The sequence below is a fragment of the Meleagris gallopavo genome, chromosome 1 (assembly GCF_905368555.1).
Source record: "Meleagris gallopavo chromosome 1, MGAL_WU_HG_1.1, whole genome shotgun sequence".
NCBI classification, from domain to species: domain Eukaryota; kingdom Metazoa; phylum Chordata; class Aves; order Galliformes; family Phasianidae; genus Meleagris; species Meleagris gallopavo.
This window is the reverse complement of record NC_139404.1, coordinates 86871788-86888817: the sequence shown is the minus strand read 5'-3', so window position 1 is coordinate 86888817 and position 17030 is coordinate 86871788. Positions and strand designations below refer to the sequence as shown.

The 17030-nt window shown below is 39.3% G+C and overlaps 2 protein-coding genes across 2 annotated transcripts in view; one reads left to right on the top strand and one right to left on the bottom strand.

Annotated features, from left to right (window-relative positions):
* Window positions 1-266: 266 nt before the first annotated feature.
* LOC146545492 (uncharacterized) lies at window positions 267-8338 on the bottom strand. The gene is made up of 2 exons (XM_085221052.1): window positions 8248-8338; window positions 267-2928 (listed from the first exon to the last, which is right to left on the bottom strand). The coding sequence occupies exons 1-2, from the start codon at window positions 8336-8338 to the stop codon at window positions 308-310; spliced, it is 2712 nt and encodes a 903-aa protein (XP_085077178.1). The 3' UTR covers window positions 267-307.
* Window positions 8339-11485: 3147 nt separating this feature from the next.
* Window positions 11486-17030, top strand: part of GUCA1C (guanylate cyclase activator 1C) — a 33252-nt gene continuing 27707 nt past the window's right edge. Inside the window, exon 1 of the mRNA XM_085216843.1 lies at window positions 11486-11689. Coding sequence (XP_085072969.1) covers window positions 11486-11689 — 204 coding nt within the window. The remainder of the gene's footprint in view (window positions 11690-17030) is intronic.

Genomic DNA, 17030 nt, shown 5'->3' with positions numbered 1-17030 from the left:
TTTGTTCTCACCATCCTATTCCATTCTAATTGGCAGTAAATTATTTTAATTTTCTACAAATGAGTTTTATTTTGCTCGTGACAATAACTGGTAAGTGATTTCCCTGTCTTTGTCTAGACTCATGAGCTGTTTCATCTTATTTTCTCCCCATCCTGTTGAGGACAGGCAGTGAGAGAGCAGCTGGCTGTGAGTCAATCAACCCCTCCACCAGTAAATATATCACAGAATCACAGAATCACAGAATTGTAGGGGTTGGAAGGGACCTCTAGAGATCATCGAGACCAACCCCCCTGCCAAAGCAGGTTCCCTACACCAGGTCGCACAGGTAGGCGTCCAGGCGAGACTTGAATATCTCCAGAGAAGGAGACTCCACAACCTCCCTGGGCAGCCTGTTCCAGTGCTCTGTCACCCTCACCGTGAAGAAGTTCTTACGCACATTCGTGCGAAACTTCCTATGCTGCAGCTGATGTCCGTTTCCCCTCGTCCTGTCTCCACGTACCACTGAAAAGAGACTGGCCTCACCACTATGGCTGCCACACCTCAGATATTTATAAACCTGGATCAGATCCCCTCTCAGTCTTCTTTTCTCAAGGCTAAACAGACCCAGTTTACTTAGCCTTTCTTCATAGGGGAGATGCTCCAGGCCCTTCACCATCTTTGTGGCCCTCCGCTGGACTCTTTCCAAGAGATCCCTGTCTTTTTTGTACTGGGGAGCCCAGAACTGGACACAGTATTCCAGATGAGGCCTTACCAGGGCAGAGTAGAGGGGGAGGATCACCTCCCTCGACCTGCTGGACACGCTCTTCTTAATGCACCCCAGAATGCCATTGGCCTTTTTGGCCACGAGGGCACACTGCTGGCTCATGGCCAACCTGTCGTCCACCAGGACGCCCAGGTCCCTCTCTGCAGAGCTCCTCTCCAGCAGCTCATCCCCCAGCCTGTATTGGTGCATGCAATTATTCCTCCCTAGGTGTAAGACCCTACACTTGCTTGTGTTGAACCTCATCTGGTTTCTTACTGCCCAGCTCTCCAGCCTGTCCAGGTCTCGCTGAATGGCAGCACAGCCTTCAGGCGTGTCAGCCAATCCTCCCAACTTTGTATCATCAGCAAACTTGCTGAGGGTGGCCACTATCCCCTCATCAAGGTCATTGATGAAGATGTTGAACAAGACCGGACCCAGCACAGACCCCTGGGGGACACCACTGGTTACAGGTCTCCAGCCAGACTCTGCACCACCAACGACGACCCTCTGCGCTCTGCCAGTCAGCCAGTTCTCAACCCACCTCACTGTCCACTCGTCTATCCCACACTTCCTCAGCTTTGTTATAAGGATGTTGTGGGAGACAGTATCAAAGGCCTTTCTAAAATCAAGGTAGATTACATCTACCGCTCTTCCCCCATCCACCCAGCATGTGACAGCATCATAGAAGGCCACCAAGTTGGTCGAGCACGACCTCCCCTTGGTGAACCCATGCTGACTACTCCTGATAACCTCCTTTTCTCCCAGTTGTCTGGAGATGGTATCCAGCACAAGCTGTTCCATCACCTTTCCAGGGACGGAGGTGAGGCTGACAGGCCTATAATTACCCGGATCTTCCTTCTTGCCCTTTTTGAAGACCGGAGTGACGTTGGCTATCCTCCAGTCTTCAGGGACCTCCCCTGTTGTCCAAGACCTCTCAAAAATGATGGAGAGCGGTTCGGCAATGACCTCCGCCAGCTCCCTCAGCACACGTGGATGCACCCCATCAGGTCCCATGGACTTGTGGACCTTAGTACTGCCTAGGCGCTCACGCATGTCCTCTTTCCTGACTAAAGGGAAGTCTCCCATCCCCCAGACCCTCTCACTAACCTCCAGGGTGTGGGATTCCTGCAGGGGAGCCTTTTCACTGAAGACAGAAGTAAAGAAGGCATTCAGTATCTCTGCCTTCTCAGCATCCCCCGTTACGAGGACCCCCCCCTCACTTAGTAAGGGGCCCACATTCTCCCTAGTTTTCCTTTTGCTATTAACATACTTGAAGAAGCCTTTTTTATTATCCTTTATCACTTTAGCCAGATTCAATTCCAGACGGGCTTTAGCCTTCCTCGTTGCATCCCTGCAGGCCCTGACTACGTTCCTATATTCTTCCCAAGTGATCAGACCCTTTTTCCACATTTCATGGACCTTCTTCTTTCCTTTGAGCTTGCGCACGAGCTCCTTGCTCATCCACAAAGGTCTCCTGCCACCTTTTCCCGATTTCTTGTTCACAGGGACGCACCGATCCTGAGCTTGGAAGAAGAGCTGTTTAAATGCTGACCAGCTCTCAGAGGCCCCCTTACCTTCTAACACCCGAGCCCACGGGATAGCTCCAAGTAGGTCCCGGAAGAGATCGAAGTTGGCTCTCCTAAAGTCCAGGGTAGCAATCCTACTTATTGCTTTGCTTCTTCCGCTCAGGATCTTGAACTCCACCATCTCACGATCACTACAACCCAAACTGCCCCCTACCTTTACTTCCTTAACAAGTCCATCCCTGTTGGTGAAAATAAGGTCCAGTAACACCCCTCCCCGCGTCGGTTCCTCCACCACCTGCATCAGAAAGTTGTCTTCAACACACTGCAAGAACCGTCTGGACCGTGCGTGCCTGGCCATGTTGGTCATCCAGCAAATATCTGGATAATTGAAGTCCCCCATAAGCACCAGTGCCTGGGAACGTGACGCTACATCCAGTTGCTTTTGGAAGGCCTCATCAGCCTCCTCATCCTGATCAGGGGGCCTGTAGTACACCCCCACAACAGTGTCACCCTTACCAGCCTGCCCCTTGATTCTCACCCATAAGCTCTCCACTGCTACATCACTCTCCCCCAAGTGAATTTCAATACATTCTAGCTGCTCTCTCACATAAAGAGCAACTCCACCACCCCTATATGACTTTAGAGTATCTCCTGGTAATTCTAGTTTGGTAGATATGTATTCAGCTTGATTAGTTTTACTAGTTCAGATTACGTGTGTTTTGTGCCCAGTTGGTGTTTTACTGTGGACAAATATTTACCCACCTTCTAAAACTTCACAGATCTGTGATGAACTCAGAAGACACCACTGCAGGACCATTCAGGGAAGCTGCAGTTCAGTCTGCCCATTTGTAAGCTGCTTTTCTCTGGCTTCTAAATATTGCTAATTCAATTTAGAGAGGGAACAGCTTCCAAGTAGCTTTAAGGTGAAAGTTAATGATCAGATATTTTCATGCAAAGTTCGAATTGCTTGCCTATCAAGGCACAGAGATTTGTTTTGTGGGACCTTTTTATGTTTTGTACTATACTGTCTTGCAGCACCAGGAAAGTTTATACTACTATCTGAGGGCAGGTTTATGAGTTCTCCTGGCATTTTTTTCTCCAGTACTACAGAATAATTATTTTTAAATACTTCAATATCCCCTTTAAGGCATAGGAGGATAACTCAGCTGTGAAAATGCAGTTATTCTCCAGCTGATTGTAAAGAATTAGATTGCTCTTGTAGGCTTCTATATCCTCCTGAATTAATTGGTGTTTGATAATACTGCTTTCTCCTTTTCTATCTTTCCTCTCTCTGTTTCCTGTTCAGCTGTTGTTTCTTTTACAAATTTCTCTTGACTCTTTTCATGCACATACATTATTTATCTCCTGAATGTAATCCTTTTTCCTTATTTATATGAATAACCATTATTTATTTATTATTTCTCCCGAACCATTAAATAAGTTAGAATTATGCTATATACAGGTAAAATAAAAATATTATATGCAACTAACTTATATTCCAAGATGATGTGGTATTGTATAGGTATAATTATTCTTTGTGGATGCTTCTTGAAAAGGAATAGAGCGTTCTTTGATTTATATTCCTGAATTTAATAACATAAGTACATATAATACTTCAGAGTATTCTTAAATTGTGTGGAGGAGACAAAGGGTTATGCCTAATCAGAAAACCTGAGCTCAGCTTTAATTTTTGGCTATTGCCATAAAATACTGTGGCTATCTTTGAGTAAAACTTAAGCTTCAGGAGCTGTACCTTCTGTCTTAGATGAACTAGGTCAGCGTGGTGCTTTTTATGAACTTCCAGAGAATAAAGATTATTCCATTAAAATGTTGTTTTCCAGGCTCATGCAAGCAGTACTTTCTGACATAAATAGTCTACATGTTTCATTGTGATATGTTTTACAAGGATGAGATGCGATTTAATAAGTAAATGAACTTAGAAGACACAGAAATTTCTCCCCCTTTCTATCTTGTATTTGTGTGAAAAATAGTTTGGTAACATTTTCATACTTGCTGTTATGTCTTGAACATATGATTTGTAACGCAGGAGAATTTTTTACTGACATCCTGTATCTTCCTGTAAGTTTGTAGCATTTCTGTAGATATCGGTAGTCTCTAAGAAAATGGAAGTTCAGAATTAGTAAGGGAATTTCTAAAAATGACATCTTTTGGGTTGAAAATCATCTGAGATCTTTATTTCCACCTATACACCATGGCTCAGAGGAACCTACTTGATTTCACAAACTGAAAATGTGACCTTCACTTAAGTACTTTTCATGAAATTAAATCCATGTTTCCCTTCTTTCTTTTCAAATTTGTACTGCAAGCCTGAATCCAGTTTTTCAGAGATCAGAGTGCCAGTGGTTTTCTCTTAACAGTCAACACTAATATGCTGACATATTACATGATGATGAATATAGTTTAAAAAATGAAAAGAAGAAATCTGTAATGCATCAGCAATTTTGTCTGGAAACATTAATCTTTACTTTCTGAACGCTACCAGATTTCCTGTGTCTTTATTTTAATTGCATGCATTTATTGTGCACTTACATTCCTTTTCTAAAAGCACCAAACTTGTGCTTTCCCACTCACAGTGTGCAATTTCTTAGTTAAATGTAGATTTTCTGGTATGTATTTCTATCAGTTTTTCAGAGTGAAACGCAGAGAGTTCTCTTTGTCAGTACTCAGTGGAAAAAAAAACAACCCACTTGAATAAATGTTGTACTTACTGATACTTTTTCATATCTTAAAATTTGTTGAGGATTGCAACGGTTGGGAACTAACTTTAAGATTGTAATGATGTGAGACAACTTTGCAGCACATTTAGTGCTGCATAGCACAGTGGTGATGAAATTCCTCTAGAGAAATATAAAATATAAAATGCCAAAATATTTTCTCATGTCTTTCCTTTAAATTAAATTTCATGCTGTTTTTACTTTCCTGAATTGACTCTCAGGGTGTAATGCCAAATGCTGATCATAAGATAAAATTGTATCAATTTCTTCTTTATTTTCTTTGTCCTATCTTGTTAAGAGATCTTATTTTCAACTATCTGCGATCCTTCAGACAAAAAATCAGGGATAAGAAAACAAAACTTCACTTCCCAGCCTTTTCAGTCTGACACAATAACGAAAAAGCTGACATTTGACTGACACAAATTCTGAGAAAATTTTTTAGATAGAAATTTTTTAGATAAAGTTAGTTCTTGTAATCACCTGAGTCCATTCTGCTGTTGACAATACATGAAATACGGATGTATGTTACTAGATGTTCCTTCCTTGTCCTCTGCTATGGGTTATTAGCCATGATGGGTTGCTAGTTAGCAATTCTCCGCATTTGAATGTGTCTTTTAAGTAGTTCTCAGCAGGAATTTAATTTAGAATAGAACAGTGTAGTTCAGTTGAAAAGAATCTACAAAGATCATTGAGTCCAACTGCCTGAACTCTTCAAGGATCACCAAAAGGTAAAGCACATTAATGAGGGCATCATCCAAATGCATCTTGAATACTGACAAACGCGGGACATCAACCACCTCTCTAGGGCATCCAGTGCCTATCTGACCTCCCCTGGCTAAGCTCTGTGCCATTCCCACCCTGCCATCAGTTCCCAGAAGCAGAGCCAAGCACCGCATAGGGCCTGCATCCCCTCCTCAGTTTTTTTCATAGGGCAGCAAGGTCACCTCTCAGCCTCTTCTTCTCCAGATGGAGCAACCTGAGTGCCTGCAGCCTCTCCTTACAAGACATGCCTTCCAGCCCTAGTACAAGCTTTGTTGCACTCCTCTGGACAAATTTAAGGATCTTGATGCCTTTTTTTTTTTTGTGTACTATGGAGTCCAGAACTGAACACAATATTCAATGCACCAACACCAAATACAGTCGGAGAATTGCCTCTTTTTTTGACTTTTGACTTTCATTCAGTTAAAAAAAAAAAAGTGAAAATAACGTTGTCCTTAACTTGCAGCATCCACAAAGTAGAGTACGTTCATAAACCACAGCAAAACTGTAAATTGCAAACATAGTTGTTTCAGAAATATTTAGTAGCCTGAGGGAAAAGATGGCAGAGTTACTCAACTGCCTTCACAGAGTAAATGGCATTCAATTTCAAATATTTCTAGTTAGTAAGCAAAGGAAAAAGAAAAGTGGTGTGTCCTGGGCTTCTAAAGTTGGTTGAATGTCTGTGTACAAGTAGACATGGATCATTTGTAGCCTGGGGGACCTTGTCCTGGTATCCTGCTCCAGTTTCCCACTGAGTCTCTCAGTGCCCAGAAAGGCTCAGAGTGCTCAGAAGGAACACAATGTTTTGTGTGCTGTGAATCCCTTCTCACAGAGCACTAATCTCGATGTTTAGATAATCCCAGACTCTGCCCCTGCAAAGAGTGACACATTAAATGCATTTAGTGCTTTCAAATCAAGTAATGATTTATTTATTAGATGCAAGATTTCTTCTCAAGGATAGTGGTACTGAGCATATTACGTATGTTCAGTTTTCATTCATACAATCATTTTTTAAGCATTAATTAAACAATATTTATTGTGCTTTTAAAAGAGTGATAACTTTTATTGTTTGTTCTGCCTCTTTTTTTTCCCCATGAAGTGATGGGAATGGGATGAGTTTAGTTGTTTTCTGCATTGTTGTGTTTTGTTATGTTGTTTTTGGGGGGGGGGGGGGTTTGGAAAGATAAAGTGGTGTCAGTGTTGTATAAGAGTTTCAGAAGGACAATGATGTCACCTCAGTTCTTTATGTAAAGGGCTTAGGAGAATTAGAATATTAGTCGAGTAATCTCACAAACAATTTAGAGATAGTTTACAAAATTAATTTCAAGAGGTATCTATTAATGTTTACACTGATAACTAATAAAATAATTACATATAAGTAAAATAATTATAGATTAATTGCCATCTAGTCTTCTTTTTGGACTGTACTGTCACAACTCTTCTGATTTTGTTCTCTTTCTAGCTGGTATCAGTGACACTCAGTTTTGTCTCTGTACGCATGTCTTTGATAGCAGTCAAAGTCCCCCATGTGTTTTGTTTTGGCCATTTAGAGAACAGACATATTAACACAGTAATAAGTCAGAAATTTACATTTGTATTACTGTAAATTCAGAATTGCGTAATTTCACATAGGAGCATACTGAGAAGCTTGTGTGAAAAAAAAATGATGGGAAGATAAAAATGAAAACTATAAGGAAAAAATAACTGATATCAATGCTTTTATAATAAACATACAAATAAGAAATAAGAAATAAGCTGGGATTGCCTATCTTGCAGTCAGACATCCATCTAGGATAGAACCTTCTTCAGAAACATGTTATTTTTTTCCAAAATCATTTCTCTTCATTCCTTCAGCCTGAACACCAGCTGGATAAAGATAAGGCAATTAAATGTTCTCCGGTCCATGTCTGGAATATAAAAATAGCTGTACTTGCTAGTCAGCTCAGAAGTACTTCTGGCAATGACCAGAAGGATATTCCTGATGAACAGATTCTCCTCAGTCACCCTGTTTCTTGAAGCCTATGGCTGCTTAGTCCTATAACAAAGTCAATAAATGGGTTTCATGGACTTTTCTTTCACGTAGTTGTCTAATTGCCATTTGAACCCATAGCATTTTGTGGCAAGTGAAATTGTTATACTTTGTTCCACAGTAGAATTGTGCAAGCATTTGGGCTTTTAAGAGTAATCCTTTGCCAATTATTTTTTTTTTAAGAATTTTTCAAATAATTCTAGATAGGCTGCATTAAGGTCAAAGGAAAATAAGATATTTCAGTTCAGTGACCTGCAGGTTTTTTGATTACAGGTAAGTTTGTTGTCGCTGTAGCAATGGTATCTGATAAAAAATTCTAAATTATTCTGTTTTCCTACATCCATCAAGTGCAAGTTTCTTGTTCTTGTGAATTGCAGAAATTGGGGATGCGTATATATAACTCTTTGAGAGATTTACTGAAAATTTTCTGAGGTTTATGATGGGGTTAGAGCTTACTTTCTTGAAGCTTCACCATAAGAGATCTCATGATGTCTGTCATGATGTCATGTGTTTCATTGTCTGCAATTTTAGTTTTCAAATGCTTCATTGTATTTTCTCCTATATTTCATTGCGTCATGCATAAAAACCTCAAGATTAACAAGACACTTTATCAGAGATGCAACAGCATTTATTTTATAAACGGTATTAGTAATCTTGAATCTCTCCAATACATCGTGAAGGTCTAAGTGCATGGTGTACTCTGGCACAGTGCTGAGAGGTTATAGTTGACCTGTTTTTGGTTTTTTTTCTCCAGCTGTGTTCATGGAAAGCTACGCATATGGGACATATTTGATACAAGTGCTACTCCAGGAATAGCTTTCAGTGTGCAACTGTTGATGTTAAGGTCTTTCAAATGAGGAGATCTTAGGAATTAAATTCTGATTTTCAACCTGATGTGTATAAGCTCAACTTCTTCTTTCTAGGCTGTGTAGTTCTTTTATGGCACCCAATTCATTTTTTTCCATCCTTTCTTGTAAGGTTATACATTCTCTAAGTTCTGTCAGTGTCTTTGCTCTGTGTTTTCTTTCTTCTTCTGATTGCTTTTCTCTCTATTACATATACCTATATATCTACAGGGACCTACCTCAGAATTCCGCATCATTTTACTTCTGGACTTTGCTTGTTGGGTTGTACATATGAGGAAGTACAATAACCTGGATGTGCACAAGTAGAATGAGTTTGAGAAAATTGTGCTTTAACTAGAGAAGTCTGTTTTCCTCAGAGTGGAAACAAGGATATATTAAATTGCTAAAAAACATTGCCAACATAAACCTTCTATTCTGTATGCATAATCACTATAAATCACCAGCAAAGCTATTCCAACACAATGTGGCCTACAAGAACTCCTTTGAAAGCATCTTCTCCTATTTGCATTCAATTCTTATTGTATGCTTTTTTTTTCTTTTTTTTTTTTTAATTCTGGACTATTGTACTGCTGCTTCTAGTTTTTCGGCCATTTTGTTTTATTCCTTTTTTTTTAATTATGTCCTTTGCTAATAAGCATGCCTTGTTTGTTCATATGCTTATTTTGTTAAATATTAAAGTTCAATATTTAATTCTTTTTCTTATTCCTCAAATGCCTTATTTAGCAGAGCTTGATGATTGTTTTGAAGAGTTACTTAAAATGTGAATTTCTTTCATTTTAACTTTTGTTCTGTTAGAACAAACACAACAGATTTAGGAGATTCTTCCATGCCATATGTTTTCAAGACTGAGTTGGTTTAGTTTGATACTTACATTTATGCTGTCAGTTTTTAGAATTGTGTTTGAAAATGAAAATGTATAAGAATGACTGTAGAATTTTTTATTCAAGCCTTATATTGGGGGGGAAAAAAATCATGTATCACTTCTGGAAAAACTTTGCTGTTTTTTTTTACTTTGAATGTGCCTGTTATTTTTGCAGAAATGGAAGTCTGAGTTATATTTGAGTTTTAAAATGCTTTTTATTTTTGCTGTATAAGAAATTTATTAAGTATGCACTTGAAAAATTCTGTGTTGGCATTTTCAGTTTATAGAAATCTTAGATTTGATAACAGAGAAAAGAGTGAAGGCTGCTACTTCAAGCTACCTTTTCTTTGCCATTTTATCTTACATTAGTGTATCTCAAATCTTTGTTTCCATAAAGAATTATACAGATCTCAGTATACCAGATGACCAAGTGAGTGTGTATGAAGGCATGCAGACTACTTTTATGTTTTCCTTGAAACATACAGAGGCAGCTTGGCCCAGGTTCAATCATGCCACCCAACCAGTATCCCACATCTTGTCCCTTTTGTTGCCTGAAAACTGAGTTTGGTGGCTAACAGTAGCATTTAATTTCTTAGCAATTTTGAAATCAAATTTGTAAAAGATTTGCCTCTAGCAGCTGTTGTGTTGGCTATTCACAACTACACTAGCCTGACTCTTTTCCCAATGAAAATTGAGCTAATGCAGCCACATGCAGCTTCATGGATAGCTGGACTGTGTTCTCCTGCAAGGATTTCATATCCCTATGCAAAAAAAGCAGCCTTACACTCCCTCTACTGCAGGTCACCCTTCTCCGTCTCTACTCCATCAGTCTGTTTTCTGATGCAAACCAGTGTTTATGAGACCAGGCAATGTAAAGTTTAAATAATGTTATCTCCATTAATTTTATTAGTATTCAATTTTATGGCAAGCTTTTGTCTGGAGCAGTGGCAGTGGTGGAGAGGTTTTTAAGACAGCAGCGGCTTAAGCAAGATTCAGAGCTTGTAGAACTGCTTCCTGAAGAAGATGACATGATTTTTGTGCTTAGCGTACAAGAACTTTCAGTTTCTTCAGGTTATCCAAGTCAAATTATCTTGCAGTTTTGGCCTTTAAGGTAATAACTTATATTTGGATTGAGGTATATACAGTAGTATTAAAAATGAAAAGTCGGTTGCTATAAGGCAGCTGTCCAAGAAGTACCCAAAATATTATCCAAATATTGTAATAAGGATAGAAGAACTATCTGGGGAAGCTTTACTTAAGGGTAGTATTTGAAAATCACCAAAGCATAATTTATATGCTTTTTACTATGTAAAGACCTTTCAGCTCTTACAGATGCATGATCAGATCTCACAGCAAGACTTGGTCAACACTGTTGTCCTCTAATATAGTCAGTATATGGTCCTTTGTGCTCTTATTCCAGGAAAGAAAGGATGAGAAGAGAAACTGAGTGCAACCCATACAATCTACAGGTTAATAAGATGCTGTAGTTCCTATCAAGACTGCACAAGTTACTGTAAAGAGTTCCTTATCTTTGTAAATATAATCCCCAGAAGACTGAAAGGACATCTGGGCTGAGTGCTTAGTTAAAACCTAGGAAATTATTAAAACAAATGTTGAGAAACTACTCTCAAAATCTCTTTGTGTTGCTTACTTGATATAGACTTGATATACTCACTTCACATAGCTTAAGCATTACAGTTTCCAACAGCATAATGTGTCCTCATGTCCTCCTGAGGCTCTGCAGACTGACTGTGCACAAAGACTGTGATCAGCTAATAAAACCATGGTGCACTGAAACTGGGCGCTGGTAATCTTGCTAGGGTGCTATATTTACTTAGTCTATATTGGTAGCACTCTGTAAGAGGTTTAAAGTAGCTCTCAGATTCAGAGCTGGTGTTTGAATGATTGTTGTTGGGAAGCAAGAGTGAACGTTTGGATGAATAAATACTGAAAAAGGTTACTTGGTATGTTTGACACTATGGGTGCTTCTGGATCAGCCGATGACATTAATGCCATGGAAATTCACCACTGGTATACAAAATTTATGAAGGAGTGCCCATCTGGGCAACTTTGTTTGCATGAATTCAAGCACGTCTTGGATCTGCACGGACTTACTCCAGAAGCTAACAGCTATGTTGAACAAGTATTTCATACCTTTGACATGAATAAGGTAAGAATTCATTTTTAACTTCATGATTTTCTTATGCTGTACCACTTGATGCATTCAGGAACGTGTCTCACAGTGCTGGTAGTGCTGGCTATTCAGAGGTAATGGAAATGAATCAGAAGATTCAACAGAAAACTACCGACAAATAAATGTGAATGTCTGGCAGACCATTTTGAATGCTTTGCTCCAAGTATATTTTGGAAATAGCATATATTCTAATATATGCTGAATAGTTTCTCACCATTGAAAAATGGATTTTTATTGTTTTACATGTATTTCTGTAATTTGAAATTTATTTACATTAGTTTACTTGAAAAATATTTTCAGAGCATTAAGTTTTAGACTGGGTCACTCAGTGTTATTGCTTTAAGAATGTGCAACAGAGATGCAGTGGGATTTCTTCCATCACCAGATAAAATGTTTCTGTACTCTTTTTGAGCACCTTATATGGATTAGACTGGTATCGGTCAATCTACCTTTCTAGACACATTTGTCTAGTTTTAATCCCTCTTCCCAATTTTAACATCCCAAGTGAATCCAAGGGCTTCCAGCAGCTGTTGGTTGTGCTGTCGTAATTTGTTCTTCCAACTCAAAGTTCATCAGATTCCTTCTAGCCATGAGTCCCATCGATAAAATTGTGCCTTGTTATTCCTTTTTGAGCCAAAGTATCACTTTATTAAATACTACAAAAGAAGTGGAGAGTCATCTGTAACACCTACAGAAGTGTTTGTCCTTGACTAAAATTACGTTTAGGCTGAATTGTCAATAGTAAAACAACAATCAAAGTCAGCTTCCAGCTGAAAGAAAGGATGGGCCCATTATGGTGTGAAAGCTGATTACTACATAAATAAGCAAAAGCATTACTGTATCATAAAATTGAGCCCTGACCTTCAGTTACTTTCCAGAAAACCAGAATGTGAAATAAACACTTCTTCAAATCAGGTTTCTGTGAAGAAGATAGCATACCAGTGCAGGACCAACGAGAGGCATCAGGAAACTGGGCTCTTGGTATGGAGTAACTGAGTGAGAGATGGTGAGAAAAAAGCACCTTTTGGAATAGTTTTGCTCCAACAGATATGCTCATAAGAACTTGTCACTACTGTTGACATTGGTCCTTATCTTTGAAAATACCTGTTCTACACAGTAAACGGTGAAACCAGTACAGGCAGCAAGTAAGTTAGGTCACAAAATTTCAAGGGTACAGTTGCTCTTTACCACCTCATCCCATTCAGTTTCTCTAATATTTGTAGCCCTTATAATACTAAATATGATTGAAGCTGTAACAGTTTTCTTCGCTTGTTTATAATACTCATAGCATTGAGAATGTAGTTATATAAGATGATTGTTGTTTTTTACATACTTCAAGTATTAAAATCCAACAAATTACAGTTATGGGGAATAACTTTCCATATCTAGGTTGTTTCCATAAGAAAAAAACTATTTTGCCAAAGCAGCTAGCCACTCAGTATAAGGACAAGTCCATTTCCAAAGGAAGGCCAGAAAAACATTCCAAGGGATGGAACACCTTCCCTTTGACAGCAGGCTGAAAGAGCTGGGCTGTTCAGCCTGGAGAAGAGAAGGCTTTGGAAAGACCTAGTAGCAGCCTTTCAGTATCCATAGAGGAGTTATAAGAAAGAAGGTGACAGACTCCAATCCATAAAGAGGGACAGCTTTTTAAAAATAGGGATGTCTTTTAATTGATTGGTTGTTTTTTACAACTATAGATCACAGAATTTCCTTTCCCATCCAAGTAGCTTAGCATCAAGGAGTAGGAGTAGCTTGCTCAAGTTAACTGATGAATGTTAAGTTCCTTAAACTTGCCACATTATACACACATCAAAGTTTTATTGTTACCTGGTCCCATCTAGCAGTCTCTAATCCCCTGTTCTTGTCAATCCATACCTTTTTAATCACTTGGCATATTTCAATGAAATTTCAAAGAGTAGAAATTTCAATTAATTCAATCCTAAAATTGTTTTAAAATTGGCAGCTGGGTAGCAGGGACAACCCACAGTAATTGCCCCACTCATACAGAATTCTGCTTTTATTCATCATTCAAGGCAGCAGCTGGCAGGAAAAATAATCAGGCAGTTATTTTATTTTGCCTGATGAAAATACAGAGTGGAGCTGATGCACCAGGGTGAAGAGATACAGCAGGGAGTAGACAGAGTCTACATAAATGTAGGCTTTTGTTTTGCTCTTCCCAGAAGAGCCTGTTTAATTAATGTTCCATGTTAGACAGAAAAAGATGTTTCAATATTTTATCTATTTGGAAGTCTTCCCCCCATTTTGATGAAATTAAACAACAATTTGGCCTTTAGAACTTCATAAAATCCACTATAAAACTGCATATGCTAAGCTCTTAACTTCATTATTTAATAATGAGCTCCAGCTAAAGATCTGATCTTCATTTCCAGTTCTGCAAGATATTTTAACAGTCTGCCATTAGCTACTGTAATCCGAGGCAAAGATTTTATTGTATATTTTCTTAATTGAGCTGTTGCAGCAGAAAGCCAAGGAAAGGTTTCTTAGAAGGCAGGGTTGTCAGCACATATTTAGGATAGCCATACACCTGAGATTGTGCCATCTTTATCTTTTTGCAGTGGGGAATGTTACTAAAAATGTGACATCTACTCCCAGATAAAAGGCTGTCAAATTTTTCTCCTTAAGCAATCCATTTAGGTAATGTAGTAGCTTAAGGAAATGCATTAACTGAACTCCAATGCTTTCCAACAGTATAGCTACAAAAGATTCAGATGCACACGGCATCTAGATGAGCTGCAGCTTAGTCTTATTTTTCTCTTACATAAATTCTTGTGAGCATCTCAATAGAACCCTTTAGCAAATAAAATCCCCCTGTAATCTAGGGTGCATCAGGCCCAGTGCTGCCAGCTGGGCAAAGGAAAGAGTTGTCCTGCTCTGTTCTGTGCTGTACTGCCTCAACTCCCAGCACTGGGTGCAGCTTTGGGTGCCACAATGTGAGAAAGACATTAAACTTTGATAGAAAGTCTAAAGGAGGGCTGCAAAAGTGGAGAAGGGTTTGGAGGGCAAGGTGTATGAGGAATAGCTGATGTCTCTGGGTGTGTTCAGAGCAGAGCAGAGGAGCTGAGGGGAGGCCTGATGGCGGCTGCAGCTCTTCACAGGGAGTGGAGGGGCAGCACTGAGGTCTGCTCTGTGTGACAGCGACAGGGCCCGAGGGAACGGCATGGAGCTGTGTCAGGGGAGGGGCAGCTGGGGATTAGGGACAGGTTCTGCACCAGAGGGCGGTGGGCATGGAACGGGCTGCACAGGGTGTGAGCATGGCCCCAAGTGATGGAGTTCAAGAGGCATTTCGACACTGCTTTCAGACAGGGTTTGGATTTTGGGTTGCGCTGAGCGGAGCCAGGAGTTGAACTGAGTAATCTTGGTGGGGGCCCTTCCAGCTTGGGTGATTCTATGAGGACCAGGACCTTTCAATCCATGTGCCAGCGTTTCATAAGCTTCTCCTCTGGAATTCACACTGGATCTGTTTCGTTTGATGTGATTCTGTTGTAATGAATGTTTCCTGTGAAGTCATTCTACAAACTTCAGCCAATTTATATGATACAGTGACCTGCTGGCATACCAGCCATGTGAGAGTAATTCATAGGGATTATTTATGGTTTGTAATGAGCTTTCTCAGAAGTGGTATCCTCATGCTGTTTTTGATCATTCGACCATATTGACGCTTCCCTAACAGGAGTATGACTTATGTGCTATACAGTCGAAATGCATTTGTCTTTTGGATTCTGGTCTTAATGCAAAAATCCAGCTAAAGACTCCTTTCCTTGCTGAGCCAAAGGATCTTATTATAAAATGACTCAGCTCTTTGCACCTTAGGAGAACCACATTTCTCTGCCCTCCACTTCAGTGGAAAATCAGCCTACCTGATTTGGTCAGCAGAAACTGTTTACTTCTTAATGGAATAAAGAAGTATATATTTTGTCAGTTTGTGAAAGAAATTTCATATAAATCAAAGTTCTTGTGTCTCTTGTTTTGGCATTTAGAAATGCCAAAAGTTATTCATTATTGTTCAGACCGTCTTGCCTACTGTGATGCAATTATACTCCAAAGTTGTAAACTGCAGGGATGGTTTGTTTGTTTATTCTAAAATCTACATGTTATTTTTCTTCTGCCAGAAGACCAGATTTTGTTTATTACCATGATGGCAAAAATTACTTGCCAGATCTTTGATGTTATTTAATGCAAAAACAAATTTGGAATCTAATATCTTGCAGTATGTGTTTGACATTTAAGAATTGAGATTCCAAGCAAATAATGGACATCTGTGTACTGCAAACTTCTCTCTGAACCTGAAATTGCTGGAGGTAGTTTTATCAACTTCCATTTTCTGATTTAAATACTCTAGTTTATATCACTGCATTGTCTGAGATTGTGTGAACAGAACATGAATGTTAAATGGATTATGCAAATGAAGTAATTTGATTACACTTTCGTTATTTCTGCTGCTTCAGGATTTTATATATATAAGGGCATATTCCTAGTTTTTTTTACCTCAAGATTATGTGAGAAGTATTTAACTCATTCTTGGATTAGATAGGATCTAAGTCAAATTCAAAGCATGTACTTTAATTGGAGAGTCATGAAGAGTCTGCTTTCAATTAAAATGTTCCTCTCCTAATTTTCACTAGCACTGATTTATGTACTTTCATTCTCATGTGTGAATTTCACGAGTTTCCTTACTTAAATAACCTGATATCTCCTGTAAGAGATTTTCAGAATATTTGTTTCCAATGCCATGCTATCTTCCAGTATGTTCTGTATGGTCTTCAGTTGGATGAACGTGTTCTAGCGTACACTAGAGTCCCAATATATATTATTAGTATTTTGCAGGATTTGTTTTTCTCCTTGTTTTCCAAAGGGCTGAAAGAAAAGCCATCCAAACAAAGCACACAGCAGCACCATTTAGCTGCTTGTGAAGCATTCAAAAGTTATCACAGCCAGAGCATTTTTAGTGCAAAGTATTGAAAGTTTTGCAAGAGTACTAAGGCTGAAAACCTGAAGCAGCCTTGTACACAACACAAGCAAAAATCTCATGTTCTGTCTTCAAAACAGCCCCTGCAGATGCAGGCTGAGCCCTGGGAACTCACTGAGGTGTCAAGGTAGCTCTGGCAAGGGAGAAGTATATGCTTATTGACAAACCTGTCTGGCTCAGACGGATCACAGAGGATGATCCTATGGAGTTTCTATTTTTATCTAATCTAGATCTGCAGGGATCTTTGAGAGGTTTACGGTAGTTTTGCAGCTCCTAGATTGTGGTTCAGTTCTAGCTGGCAGCAAGCCAGGGCACACAGGAGCACTGTGC